We start from the raw sequence: 13,510 nt of genomic DNA on the forward strand, positions 1-13,510 counted from the left end.
GTGAAATTTGTTCTCTAAAATTAGGTTAGAATGTGAACAATGAAATCACGGAGTTTGTTGTGACAGCTCGATGAGAAATGTAAGTAGATGGGGAAACAATGACGTAGGCCACCACTCTGTCTTTATTATAGTGGTTCCCGGAAAAATAAGGTGTTGTGCAACAGTTTTGTGAGAAGGCACATTTGGCTACTATCCCGACATACTGAGGAAAACCACCAAAAACGCCAGGAAGGCTGTTCTCCGGGTTGATATTAGGATTATTAACAACTATATTGTGACGTTCGGTGACGTGTTAGCTGTTTGGATTATTAACATAGCTTTGAAATCATGATTGATGCTGCTTCAAGCCGTGAGAACCTGAAATCTCACCAAAGAATGAAAAGGAAGAAGTTGTAAATGACTTGATAAAGTATGAGAACACAGACTTCTTCACACTGTTATTCGAGAAGAGTGACAGAGGACTTGGAATAACATCTTCACATTCTCTCCGCAAAAGGATATAGACCTAGTAGGTCTGCATATGGCAGAGATCTTCAAATAAATTAGAAACCTGAACTCATCATGGCTTTGCTGACGAGTTGGATGTGACAGAGTGCTCAGACGACAAGATGAAAACAGACTTATTCATATCTTTGTCTACAAGAAGTTACAAGGAAGAGGTTTAGGAAGAATACGAGATTTGTTCACAAACTCCCAGCGGGCCGGGTCTCAGTCTCTGGGCTGCGTGATGGAAGGGCCGTGTGGGAGTCCCAAGGCCAAGTAGAACAGATGATGTGTCGTCAGTATGCTTGATATAGCAGTGGAGTTGCAATGACGTTGCTTTTCCCGTGTCTCTGACTTGCATCGAATCCAATCGTGCCCTTGAACTTGTGCAAAATTTTCAGGTGAGAATGAGGGGTGTATTTAGGAACCTTAATGAAACGATAGGAATCCAAACCTTGTAGTAGAGGTGATGAAGATCATCGTCATTTTAAGCTCCTACTTCATTGTACCACATTAAGAGAAAAATTCATTACGACTTGTGTCCCGTACCGCAAAGAAAACACAGCACTTCGACATGACAAAGATCACTTTGTTAACGCTGTCTGCATCGAGATTCGTAGGAGACTCGCAAATAGAAATACAGAATTGTCGATTGATTTATTAAATATTATTTAGACGAGTTTAGTCTTTAGAGGGTTAAACCCCTCTATGACGTGTTACATCCTTGACTCACGTTTGATCAGCTGATCATCTGGGTTGGTTTGGGGGCGGGATTTGTATGTGCAGCCCCGTCTCTGAAGGTCTTTTGTTCATGCAGTGACCCAGTATCGAGAGAAACGCGTTGGCTGATGTCGTACTATCGATTTTCCAATATTATGTGCTATATACATTCGACTTGCTTGCATTTTCCGTTGTGACTGCGCGTATGCGGGGCGCCAGCTGTATCAGACAGATATTTTTTTTGTTTGGAAGAATATTCATTCACCAGATGCACCGAATATCATCTCTTCAATGCGAAGTTTGAAAATAAACTTAAATATTAATATTGTTAGTTGGCTGGTTGTCTCTGTGTGGTGAGAGGCTGAGTTGTGGAAGGTCTTGGGTGATTTGTAAATTAAATCAAACGATATTATGTTTGATATTATTATTGAACAGTCAGAGGATTAAGTTTTGGATTTTTCGTGGTTCTCTGATTTTTAATGTTTCGTGACAATTATTTGCTGAAGGTGTAACTTTAAAAGTGAGAATTGTGAAATTGCTGATTTTCAGAATTATTCGAATTTATATATTAAAGTGCTAACTTCATGATTCGACATTGAACTAACGTTTTATAACTGAACTGTGCAACCCTTATGAGAAAGGGTTTTGAAACTGTCAAATATCTAAATGAGTTGCTGTTCATACCTGTAAGTATTGTGTCGTGTGATTTCTTTGTGTTATCTTTTTGTTATTATTTATTATGTCGAAAGAAACAGAACGGTAGTAGCATTTTGATTTTGGTAGGCCTGTATCTTTAAAATGCAGTGACCAAATTATGCCCATGGCTTCTGCGGTCATATAAATTTTGACGTAGGTGATACTTTCTGTTGATATACTAGCAATTTAAAACTTTTTGGGGCACATGTTTATATTTTGTTTTTATTTAATAAACCCGAATTTGAATATTACTGTGTTTTTGGGATGTTGCACCGTGTAGTCTGGTAGAATTTTTCCGACGTTTCAGAAGTGCTTGTTGCCTCCATCATCGCCCTGATGATGGAGGCTGCGTACTGAAAGATTTTACACAAGTAAACGTAGTGACAAATATCACACTAATGGCTGATTTTGTTTTTAAAAAAAGCTGAATAATATGTGTGCACGTCTTGGTAATAATAAGTTGATCTCAGCAAATTTTTGTAAGGTGTAACGTTGAGGCTCTCGAATGTTGTTCTAATTTAAAATTCCTTTTTAAATCGTCTGTATTGACAGCGATGTTTAAATGCAAGGTGAGACATCTGTTGGTTATTAAATTATCTGAGGTTATGCTGATGACGTGGATTTTCTCGATAAATAGCCGGGGTCAGAGTTCAAATACAACAGCACTTTGTTATAATGATCAGACTTAGCATTGACCGTCTGACGTACAACTGACATGTCGTGTCACAGGGTCTGGTTCGAAATTTGCTAAAAATGTGGTGATATTTAAAACTCTTTGCGAAGCAGTGTTTCCGAACGTTCTGGTTGTTTTTAATCTTCGCTAAATACAGTCTGTTCCATGTGAAAAACTGACCCCTAACTGCCAGACATTGGTCTTCTTGAATATATGTGCCAGTGATTTTTTTAAACCCTAATATTGTATAGAGTCGTCCATTTATAAACTTCTTTATATTTGAGACACACCACAGTAATGACAACTATTACAGAAAAATACTGTTTCCGTCCGTTATCTACTGTCTGAACTCAAAGAAAATTTTATATGATTTGCCATCCGAGAGTCACACTCTGTACCGTCTTACATTATGGCCGACTCACACACGTGCACTACGTGAGATTTCAAGTGTTGCGTCTGTCTCGTCTCTTAAGTGTCACATGATATAATGTGTTAAAATTGAAGGCATGTTTTAATTAGTACATTATTTGTTTTCACAGAAATGATCACGGCAATTTCTTTTATCTGGCTGTTCCCTTGGAACGAACCGTGTATATGTGAACTCGATCACACCGACTTGCACGGACTTTGAAAATTAAGACAAATTTATATTCAGCGCGTTTACTTTTAATTAGATTACCTTAGTGCTTTTTTTGTTGTTGCAAGGTTGCGTTTGTTATCCGGCTTTTTGTTCTGATATACCGTATTTTTCGATTCCAATATGCTATAGATTGTAAGACGCTCACTTGGTTTAGTAATAGGTTTTCTGGAAAAAGAAAGGAGTTATGCTATATCGATTCTTAAACGCCATAAAATGTAAAACGCACCCCGATTTCATGAATTTTAAAATGTGAAAAAAGCGCATCTTAAAATCGAGGAAATATGGTAGTACTTTAATTTTTATTAGGTTAGATTAGTACTTTGCCTACGATTTTAGAATGGTACGGCAATATGCTGTTTATCTGCAACACATTAAGGAACTATAATAAGTATTTCCAACATGCCAATGAAACTCGTATATCGCTTGCAGAACTATCAGTAATCATTGAAATTGTATCATTACCTTTATTTTCCAACGGGCCAGTGAAAACCAATACTCGTGTGACTTGGAGCAGGTTTACATGTAGCCGACGAAAAACTGGTGAAAGGTGTCATAGTTGACACTACAGCAGGCAAGTTAGTAGGAAAAATGACAGTAGGTGGCAACCATGTAAACCAGCTACTTCAGACCTGGTAGTTTTATGAAAGATTATCGGGTTACAAGCCGCGCCCGAGAAAAGCTTCATCTAATACTGGTAGTTTTATGTTGTTATTGGTTTAGTGTAATTCGTTGTTGTTAAGTTTGCTATTCTGGCAAGCAGCGCGGTTGGTGGTCAGCTGTTTGCTAGTAGACAGACGGTCTGTGTGGTTTGCCTACAGAGCATCTCGTATCGAGAACAAGTGATAAAATAGAACGGAACGCACGAATTTTTATTTAATTGTTCGTGAAGGTGTTTAAATGTCGCATTTCTAGCGTATCAGGAGTGTGGATTACCTCTTAATGTTTACAAAGTAATATATATTGAATACAGAAATAGTCCGATTGACGAATCGACATGTGTTTGTTCTGATCTGCTTGCCACAACGTGGCTTCGCCAACTGAGTTTGTGCTTAACGTTAAGTTCGTGATTAACGTTGGACATTTCTCGTTAGTGGCATTGTATTCCTTGTGTTTTAATTTCGCTTAGGAAGAATGGAAGGACTTCGTCTGGCAATCCAGTGAGTACATCTGATGCAAATGGTTGTATGTACTGTAGAGTAATCTTTTGTCGTGTTTTGGAGTTGTTAATTTTCTGCTGAGACGTGTGAATTAATCCTCAGAAATTTAGTTGCCGTAATTAAAACGCAACACTTCGCCATGACAAAATCAGTTGGTCAACACTGATTAGTCAGATAGTAGTTATTTATTCTGAGAATCATTCAAAAAATAAAATAAACTGTGCGCATAGTACAGTGTTACTGATCGTAAAGCTGGTGGTACGTATAGTTACCACAGAGTTTCAGAGGTTTAATCGCTTGCTGTAAAAGCACGCCTGTAGAATTGATTCCTGCGATAAACCAAATAGAAAACATGCAAGTAGCTATGACAACTATATTTAAATTTGTTGTGGATAATGTGACACTGTGACAGGTTTTTCCCCCAAGTTCTTTGCTTTTACCCTGTCACCAGCCCTCCAGCGCTGTCCGTTGTCACTCCTGTATCATCTAGGGGTGAACAAAGGTCTCGTTATAGACCCAGTTCCACAAAGACATATCTCACCCCATTAGAACAGTAACAGTAATTTTAAAATTAAAGGAAATTCCGAACAAGGGTCCCAAAATAATATCGCTAAATTAACGAAAAATGTATGATTTTATTTATAAACAAATTGTTTGCTAAACATTGTGGTATTTTGTAAACAAAGAAAATTGGCACGTGAACTTGCGATGAGGGCATTTATCTTCCTCTACACTTTTGGCAGTGGTACGGATTTAAACGGATTATTATTAGAAGTACAAGCCTCTTTCTAATTCAGATAGCGATGTTGTGGCAAAATTCCATATCGGCTTTTATTTCTCTTCCTGGACACGCGAGAGGAGGTATTTTCGTGCGTGTTTGGATCTGCTCTGTGGACAATTGACGTGGAATTCGATCAGCTGATTGTTATAATGGTATAAGGCGCCTTTTACATCGTTTACTTAACACGTGCTGAATTTTCAGATTGTTAATACTTCGAAATTCAAACGATTGGACTTCGGCCATGTTCCATATTTTTTTTATGAATGTACAAGATGGTGTGACTTGAATGCTTTGCCCGTCTTTTAAGAGTGTAAAGTAAAGCAACTATTTGCTAGTCATTAAATTAATTGCGTACGAGATTCAATAGTCATTTAACGTGTTTTGTACATGAAGTAAGACATTTACAGGAATGCGGAGGTTTGAAGTTGTTTTTGTTTTTTACGCAACGTCACAGAACAGAGAACATCTTCATACTCGACGGCCGTAAGAACCTGAAATCTCAACGAGTTACGTTAATAAGGTGTGCATGCTTCCGTTTCTTGGAAAGAGTATACTCGGGGCAGGATGGGGTACGCAGTTTTGCCCCGAAGAGGATCAAGGTGACGGACGAGTGCCTGTAATGTGGCGATGTCTATTGAAGGGTGGATCCGGTATTCGTCTTGCTTGAAATGGGCCCATAACTCATGTGCAGGTGTTGGTAGTCACGGTGATGAACAGGTGCACGTGTGTGCCGTCTGTGTTAGGCCTAACTAGTTTTCTAATGTGTAAAGTTTCGACATTTTACATCGTGTACTTTATAATTTTTATATCCTGCGTTATAATTGTTATATAATCTGTGTATTCTTACAATTTTTTCAAACATATATCAACCATACCCTGTCAAAATGAGACAAGTTACATTTTTGTAAAGAAATTAATATTTAAAGAAACTGTAACTCTTACAACTAAACTAATAACTCATTATAAATTTCAAATAGACAATAAATCCACACAAGGTCCCCGTTCTGTCCTGGGTTCCCCTACATAATAGTTAATTAGCATTGCGAAAATTTGCTTTCTTACCTGTGACTACGTCTAGGTAATTAACAGTAACATGATGGGTTCATTCAACCCAGTCCTGTTTAACATCTGTTAATGAGACTAATTTATCGACCTGTAAGGCGTTATAACTGTTAAGTTATACCATTTAAAGATAAGTTGTAAAGGTGGATTGTGTTAAAGTGGCTGTAACGTACGGATTCATATGGTACGTTTTAAGAACAGCAGCTTTTTCACTAGCAATTTAGCATGAGGTCGTTTCCACAATGACTCACCTCACAAACTTGAAGGTAAGGTTTGAACGGGGGTTTCTCAATCCGCTGGTCGATAGGTTTTGTGTCGTCCGCGTACGTAAGTTCCCCATTACACTTTTCTTCAAACTTCCCTCCTCATAGGTTAAAATATTCTCTTCAACACCTTGTTCTCAAAACACCCTTAAACCTTTTGAATAGAAGCTCGTCTAAGTAGGCCGTACCTCAAAGAAAACAAGACTTCTACATCACAAAGATCGACTTGTTGAAGCAGTTAAATGAAATAATCGCTGTTTATTCTGGGAACCATACGAATCCATGAATAAAAAATACAGAATTATTTCATGTTAAAGAAGGTGGTACATATAGTTGCCACTTTTTATGTTCTTCAATTATAGGCGGGAACACAATAGATTCTAAATTGAATTGTGGCATAAGTGTGTAATTGTATTCTCGAAAAACTTGCAGACCCCCAGCGGACACACGGCTGGCTAATATAGGATTACTAACTCTGTCCAAGGCCGTTTAAAAATATTCGCAGAGAAATAAATGTTCTCCAGCCAACCCTATGCGTCGTTTCCGTGAAAGTTTGTGGGCCGTGACTGAAATCTTTCTCTTCGCCACGGCGGCAAAATGTGCTCTTTGACCTATCCCTTATGTCCGATGGTAAAGCGGCCAGAGCGTGAAGCTGACTACTAACTTATATGTAGTGTCCAAGTTTAAGAATGCGATGAGCTCTCACTGCATTCACCACACGTCTTTATGGCGTGGTGCCTAAAAAAAGAGTTTTTGGGCGTGATGTTGAAAGGAATCGGTTATTTTAAAATCCACATAAGTCAGTTTTTTTAGAGATTTAGAATTAGATAATTCCGAAACATAAGATCCTTTTAAAATATATAGTAAAACTCCTTTAGTGAGGTATCATTCCACCCTTCCTGCCTAGACAGGAAAATACTGAACAACTTGGCTATATATCGATTATTCGAGATTGGCTATAGATCGATTATTCGAGATGGTTTATAACCTGCGATTCGAGCGGTCGAAATCCGTCTGGGGCATAGCGCGACCAGTATGATCGACTCGTTTTACATTGTTCCACTCGGTTTTATGACATTTACACTGAATCCCTGTGAAACCTATAACATTCAGAGGTTAATGTAAACCGGTAGTGCTAAGACTGTTTATAGTGCAACTTCCTTTGCGTTAATCAGAGTACATTGAGAAACTGTAATGACGAAACAGGAAGAAACACATTGCATGTGTTACCAGTTTTAAAAGTACACTGATTTCACTTACTAACTACGTAAGTGGAAACGTGACCTCAGTGCGTTGTGCGCAAACTCATATTTATGTAATGAAATAGATACTTGACTTATCCTCTGTCGAAGGCTAATTGTTCAAAGACGCTAATTTATTAGGTACATACTATAAATACTTTTAGGATTACATGAGCTGTTTTATTTAATCAGAAGACAGTTCTTCAGTCGTAGAATGGCAACATTATAGTTTTATGATACTATATTTCAGGTAATAATCACGTAACACGAAAATATTTGAGAAGTTTGGTGGAAAACCCTCTTAAAATGTCGGCATTTGGAATACCGAGAAAATGAGAATATTAAAAATGATCTTGGAATAGGCTGTGATGATTAGAAGATGGATGCGACTAGCTTAGAATAGTCTCCATCGATAAGGTTTGATGTCAGTTTCCGTGGACCTGCTACCAGAGATTGTCAGCATTTTGCCGTGCAGACAAAGTTGTGGGATTAGCTCACCGTCACTTTGAACATTGAGATTTAGCTTCGTTCCTCGTTTGAGGAAATGGTTCTGGTATCCATTGGATAAGAGACTGGGTGGGCCCTGGAGCCTGTCTGGACTTTGTGACGAAGAGACAAAGGTTTTTGACGAAGGCGTGTCGTGAAACTGGCACGTATTTGTGGACATTTTATTTCTGTTTTGGAAACTGGTTCCGCTTCGGTCATTCGGTGAAATTAACCAGTTGTGTGTCCACTGGGGAAAAAAAAATTGATGGACCCAACTGATCAAGAAGAATGTTCAATAATATGCGTCTTAAACAGATTAGGCATGAATCAATCTGCGAAAGATTGTGTGACCTCTGAAACGTTGGTTAACATCTACCATACTGCACGGCGCAACAACCCAGAAGACAGAAATCTTCATAATACGAACCACATTTCTTAACGTTTGTTTGGAATTGCAGTAACTAATTTTATATCTACGCATGCGTGGTCACACCGTCTCCCCCTTCCCTTCCCGCACTCTGACTTGCGCAGCTTAATGTGGTCGATGCCCTTTTCGTAAATGCTTGTTCTGTGTCTGGTACAAATGCAGACTTGAAGTTCTGACCGACTGGATGTAGATTTGTCTTTATGTTCGTTGGCTGCAATACGAAGGGAGACGAAAGCAGCTGACGCAAGAAACACGATCCGGGTTCACACGAGTACAGACTGAAAACCACTTTTCGTCTTGTCTTCATAATTAATTCTTCTTTACAGATTTGAAACTTAGGTTAAGAGTATTCTTTGTGCGTGGGCAACGTGGGAGATTATGATGTGAATCGTTTAACTATAACAATAAATGACCTTGAAACGTAAAGTCTCATTCCGTTTTCGTACTTCGTAGAGAGCTAAGCTGTTCATTTGTAGTGTTTTTAAACATGTCTGCGGCTATAACCCTTTTTGAAGTAAACATTCCGCGGTCAGAATACCAGAATCGAGACCACGGCGGCGTCTGAAGTCCAAGACGTGATGCGATTTGTTAATGGGACGATGTTTTATAGTCTTCCTCAAAAAGAGGTCAAGTCGTTAACCGAATCCTCCAGAAACATTGCATTGTCACGTACATTGTTGTTTCGTAATGGTAACTACAATGTATTTTATTAGTGGTTCACTTAATCACGCTGTCAGGAACCCGAATGACAGGATGATTAATTATTGATGAATTGGAGAAGGTAATGGAGGAAAGCGATCGTGGCCTAATTTAAGATATCCTCGCCTTTGCCGAGAGAGAGATTGAGGAAACTACAGAAACTTGTCAGGATACCCGGTCTTCGGATCAAGATTCGAAGTGTGGCCTCCTGAATATGAAGCATGTGTACTAACCACTTCCTTTTGAAGCAAGTCGTCTAAATATTGTGCAAATACGCAGTCCTTACCACAAAGAAAACACCGCGCTTCGAAGAACAGCTGGTGGATGCTGTTCAAGGAAATAAGTAAATAATTCCTGTTTACAGTGAGAATCATGCGAAACCCATAAATATAAAATGAAGAGTCATTTATTGTTGACGCTGGTGGGGAATATACGAGGTGCGATCGGAAAGTTTCTAGACTGCGCCTATAAAAACCCGTACACTTATCTCAGGTATTAAATTCATCCATCACCCTCGAAGTAGTTCCCCTGGGAGTGAACACAACGATCCCAGCGCCGCTGCCAAGCCTGGAAGCATCCCTAGAAATCTTTCTTTGTGAGCCTGTCAAGCACCATCTGCGATTCTGCCTGAATCTCTTCTATCGTCTCAAATCTCCTTCCCTTTAGCTGAATTTTCATCTTTGGGAAGAGGAAGAAGTCACACGGCGAATGAGGAGGGTGCGGGATGACGGCCATGGTGTTTGAGGTCAAAAACTGCCGAACTTTGAGGGCGGTGTGCGCTGGCGCGTTGTCATGATGCGTCGCATGTGGAGTTCTTCCTTTAGAATCAGCTGACAGGTCCCATAGCCTATCCCAACAATGTCGCACAAGTCGTTGATGGTACGACGTCGATCTTCGTGAATGGCCTGCCGAATCTTCGTAACATTTTCGGGCGTTGTGCTCGAAGATGGTCGACCAGAGGTTCGGCCATTTTTAAAACGTGAATGCCACACAAAAGTTTGTGCACGACCCATTGCGGACTCCCCAAATGCTTGCTTTAGCATTTCATAGGTTTCCGTAGCCGTTTTGGCGAGTCTTTGGCAAAATTTGATTTGTTCATGAAAATTCCGAAATCGCAGGAGGGTCGGTGTAATGCACTACCAAAACGCCCGTAACTAAGAAACAAATGCTAATTCGATGATGCCGGCTGGCACACTGATTCACTATGAATGTAGGCCGCATCCCCTAGCGGCAGAAGCTCGTACTACATCCGGTTCGCCCTCTATTGACACAGTCTTGAAACTTTCTGATCGCACCTCGTAGTTACCACTAGGCCTTCAAGGGCCAGTGTGTGGTCATAGGCGTTTGTTCTGTTCTGTTATTTCAGTTTCATAGTTTTCTGTGTGCGTCGCCTAGGAGGTAGGGTGTTTGATTCCCACTCTCGTGGCAAAGGGCACCGGTAATAAACTCTTAGGTGATGTCTGCGTCAAAACGTCTGGAAACATGGTTGCCGTCTCTTAACGGATGACTGTGTTTTTTTTACAAGTGTGAATGACCAACCAGTCTGTAGCGTCACTCGATACCGTGGCTTTCGGTTGGTCACGTATTTTGGTTGTTTGTACTATAATCAGCTTTCTCTGTAGTCTACTGCTCGTTTAGTATTTCGGGAAAGTGTACCACGCTACCAGTAGTGTACAGGCAGAATCTCGTATTCCTCAGGGCAACTAGAGGTGGAACACTGTTAAAACACAAAATTAAAAGTAGTATTCTGTTAAATGAACAGTTCTGGTTCTTAGGGTTTAATATTACAGTCCTTCAGGTGTGTGGACATGGAGACATCTCTTGAATTTCTTCTTGAAAAAGGTAAGAAAGTTAGGTTTTGAGATTTTCACGACGGCGAGTATGAAGATGGCTGTCGTCTGGGTGTAACGCCCTCGAGAACGGAAACCAAAGAACGATTTATAACCTGCGCGGGCGTTAAATATATCAACTAGGTGAAGTGTGAAGTTACCGAACATTCTTCCGCGTTATAAATGACGTTGTTAAGGTTTTTCTCGTCTCTTACTCCGCAGACAAACCTTTCACCGGCTTCAGTGTGCAGCGGATTGCCTCCGTACCACTCTTAATGACCACCCCTGTACTTCTTAGAGCCGTTTCCAGCTGGGCGTGTTTCGATTTTGGTACACGCCTGTCATCCCACATTCTGTCATAAAACGAAGTTGTTTTTGATGGACGATATATCAAGACCGAAATCATGTATCGTAGCTTTAACACGGTTTGAGCGTGCTGCTTATGGTGTTCTGTAAGTTCATTGTTCCGTGTTACTGGGGGATGAGCAGTTCTGCGTGAAATGATTTATTTACACGCTGTGAGGATGAGTTCCTACTGACGTGTGATATAATTTCAACTGCCGCACCTTTTAGTTAGCGTGTTATGGAAAATATGTGCGACAAAATGTGTGTAAACAACGTGGCAGATAAAAGTTTTGTTAAAAACATTAGGAGGAGCTTCAAAATTTGTGATCTTTTCCGTGCTGAATATTGTTAGTGTCATCAAATCAACTCGTGGGAGAGATAATATATTCATAGGACAACATACATTTTCGTCGACAAATCTGAAGGGAAGAAGCCACTTAGGACACCTATACAGAAGAGTGTGGCACTGTAGAACCTCATTCAATGGAGCAGAGTCCTAATTGAGAAGCTGATAGTCACTGAGCTGGTCAAGAAACTCACCGGCTGTTATGAAATTCGAAGAAAGTGCATTGCCGCTATGTCTCATGCGAATCCATCCTGTAGCATCATACTCCATTTTAATATTATCCTCTAGTTTATGATTTCGTCTCTCAAGTGGTCTTTTCCGTTTTCAAGCCATGACAATGCATGCATTTACCATTATCCTTGATATGATTACTCTTTACCGAAATTTAATCAAGTTTCTCGTTATGTAATATTATCTGGTCGTGATACCGTAAGGATTTGTTTATAAGAAGCAGAAATTGAGGCATATTTTAAATTTTATCCCTGAGCTATTTACATTTCTTCTGTTCAGAATCTTTATTAGGCCTATGCATGTACAAACATTCTTGTCTCATCTGTCATGCGTTTTCAGCGCAGTTGTAAATTGAGTTACGTATCAACAGCTGTGCTGTTTCGTAAGCCACTTTTTTATGATTTCTTCGTATTTAATGGCGTTGTAAATTTTCAGAGAGTATGAATAAGATAAATAATATGTAAGTAAAGCAGTCCCGCTACACGCCGTCTAGCGCTTGAGGGGAGAGTTAATATAGCTCCTACTCATTCTTAATTTCAGCACTAGATGGGGTGAGTGGTCAGAGTCACGCCCTGGCCGCGCTTAACACCCGGGAAAGGATCCCGGTACTCAATGGATAGGATGGGCCTCAGAGCTTGTCTGGACTCAGAGGTTAGAGGAAAATCCTCTTTCAGGGATCGAACCCCGGTTAAGTCAGCTGTCAATCACGAACCATCTAAGCTACCTCAGCTCTGACATAATATGAAATTGTCTGTTAATGACTCATTTCAAGAACTATTTGTTAAGTGCGTCATTGGAAATGTCTTTGTGTGCTTGCGTAACCATACAACGTTAACATTTCAATTTATAATTTCGTAACCAGCAAGTTTATAAATATTTGTTCTGTAATTAAAGTAGCATCGTTTATGTCATGATTGTTCAAAGTCTAGTTTATGGCTCACGCTTTGCCTCAGGGTCATATTACTGTCTTGAACTGCATAAAAGTGCTTAGTAGCGAAGTTTAAAAACCATACGCCAGATTTTGATCAATTTTATGCTTTTCTAACCTGCGTAAAAAAATTTATATGGCCAATTTCATGTTCGTCGATTATGTCTTCCGGGATCACTTTTGCACGAAACTTCGAATTTTATCATACTATTTCTCGGAAGTACCTCTGGCATCGTACATAAGTAGGCTTATCTGCAACGTAAATGAAGATTTTGGTAATTTAAATGTGTTTATTAAAAGTATAATTAAGACTGGCGTGATTCATTGCCCGTTTTATATTTGTTGAAGATAAATATTAGGCCTACTTAAGTGTGAATTGTTAATGGTTGATTAATGCTTTACTTGAACCCAGTTCTTTTGCAACACCACAGATAGATAGATTTGTTGGTAATCTCATGAGGACGTGTGGTGGTTATTTCCCCAATTAAAGCCCCCCCCCCCCC

General features: G+C 39.6%; 1 protein-coding gene across 7 annotated transcripts in view; it reads left to right on the top strand.

The window, feature by feature from the left end:
* LOC110829317 (tripartite motif-containing protein 2) overlaps positions 1–13,510 on the top strand; it is a 46,690-nt gene that overhangs the window by 9,519 nt on the left and 23,661 nt on the right. For 3 of the 7 annotated variants that reach the window (XM_087345900.1, XM_087345899.1, XM_022062925.2), the window contains exon 1: positions 3,994–4,369. The exons of 3 other annotated variants lie outside the window; for them this stretch is intronic. Coding sequence is in view for 2 of the 4 variants with exons in the window: in XM_022062925.2 (XP_021918617.1) it covers positions 4,344–4,369 (26 nt within the window). In the remaining 2 variants the exon portion in view is untranslated. Of the gene's footprint in view, positions 1–114; positions 1,890–3,993; positions 4,370–13,510 lie in introns of those variants that run through there. One more of the 7 variants, XM_022062928.2, reaches the window with a different exon arrangement.

This window comes from Zootermopsis nevadensis, unplaced genomic scaffold (genome assembly GCF_977971745.1).
Source record: "Zootermopsis nevadensis isolate Lab colony 2312 unplaced genomic scaffold, Znev_1.0 Znev_ptg000009l, whole genome shotgun sequence".
Taxonomy (NCBI): Eukaryota; Metazoa; Arthropoda; class Insecta; order Blattodea; family Termopsidae; genus Zootermopsis; species Zootermopsis nevadensis.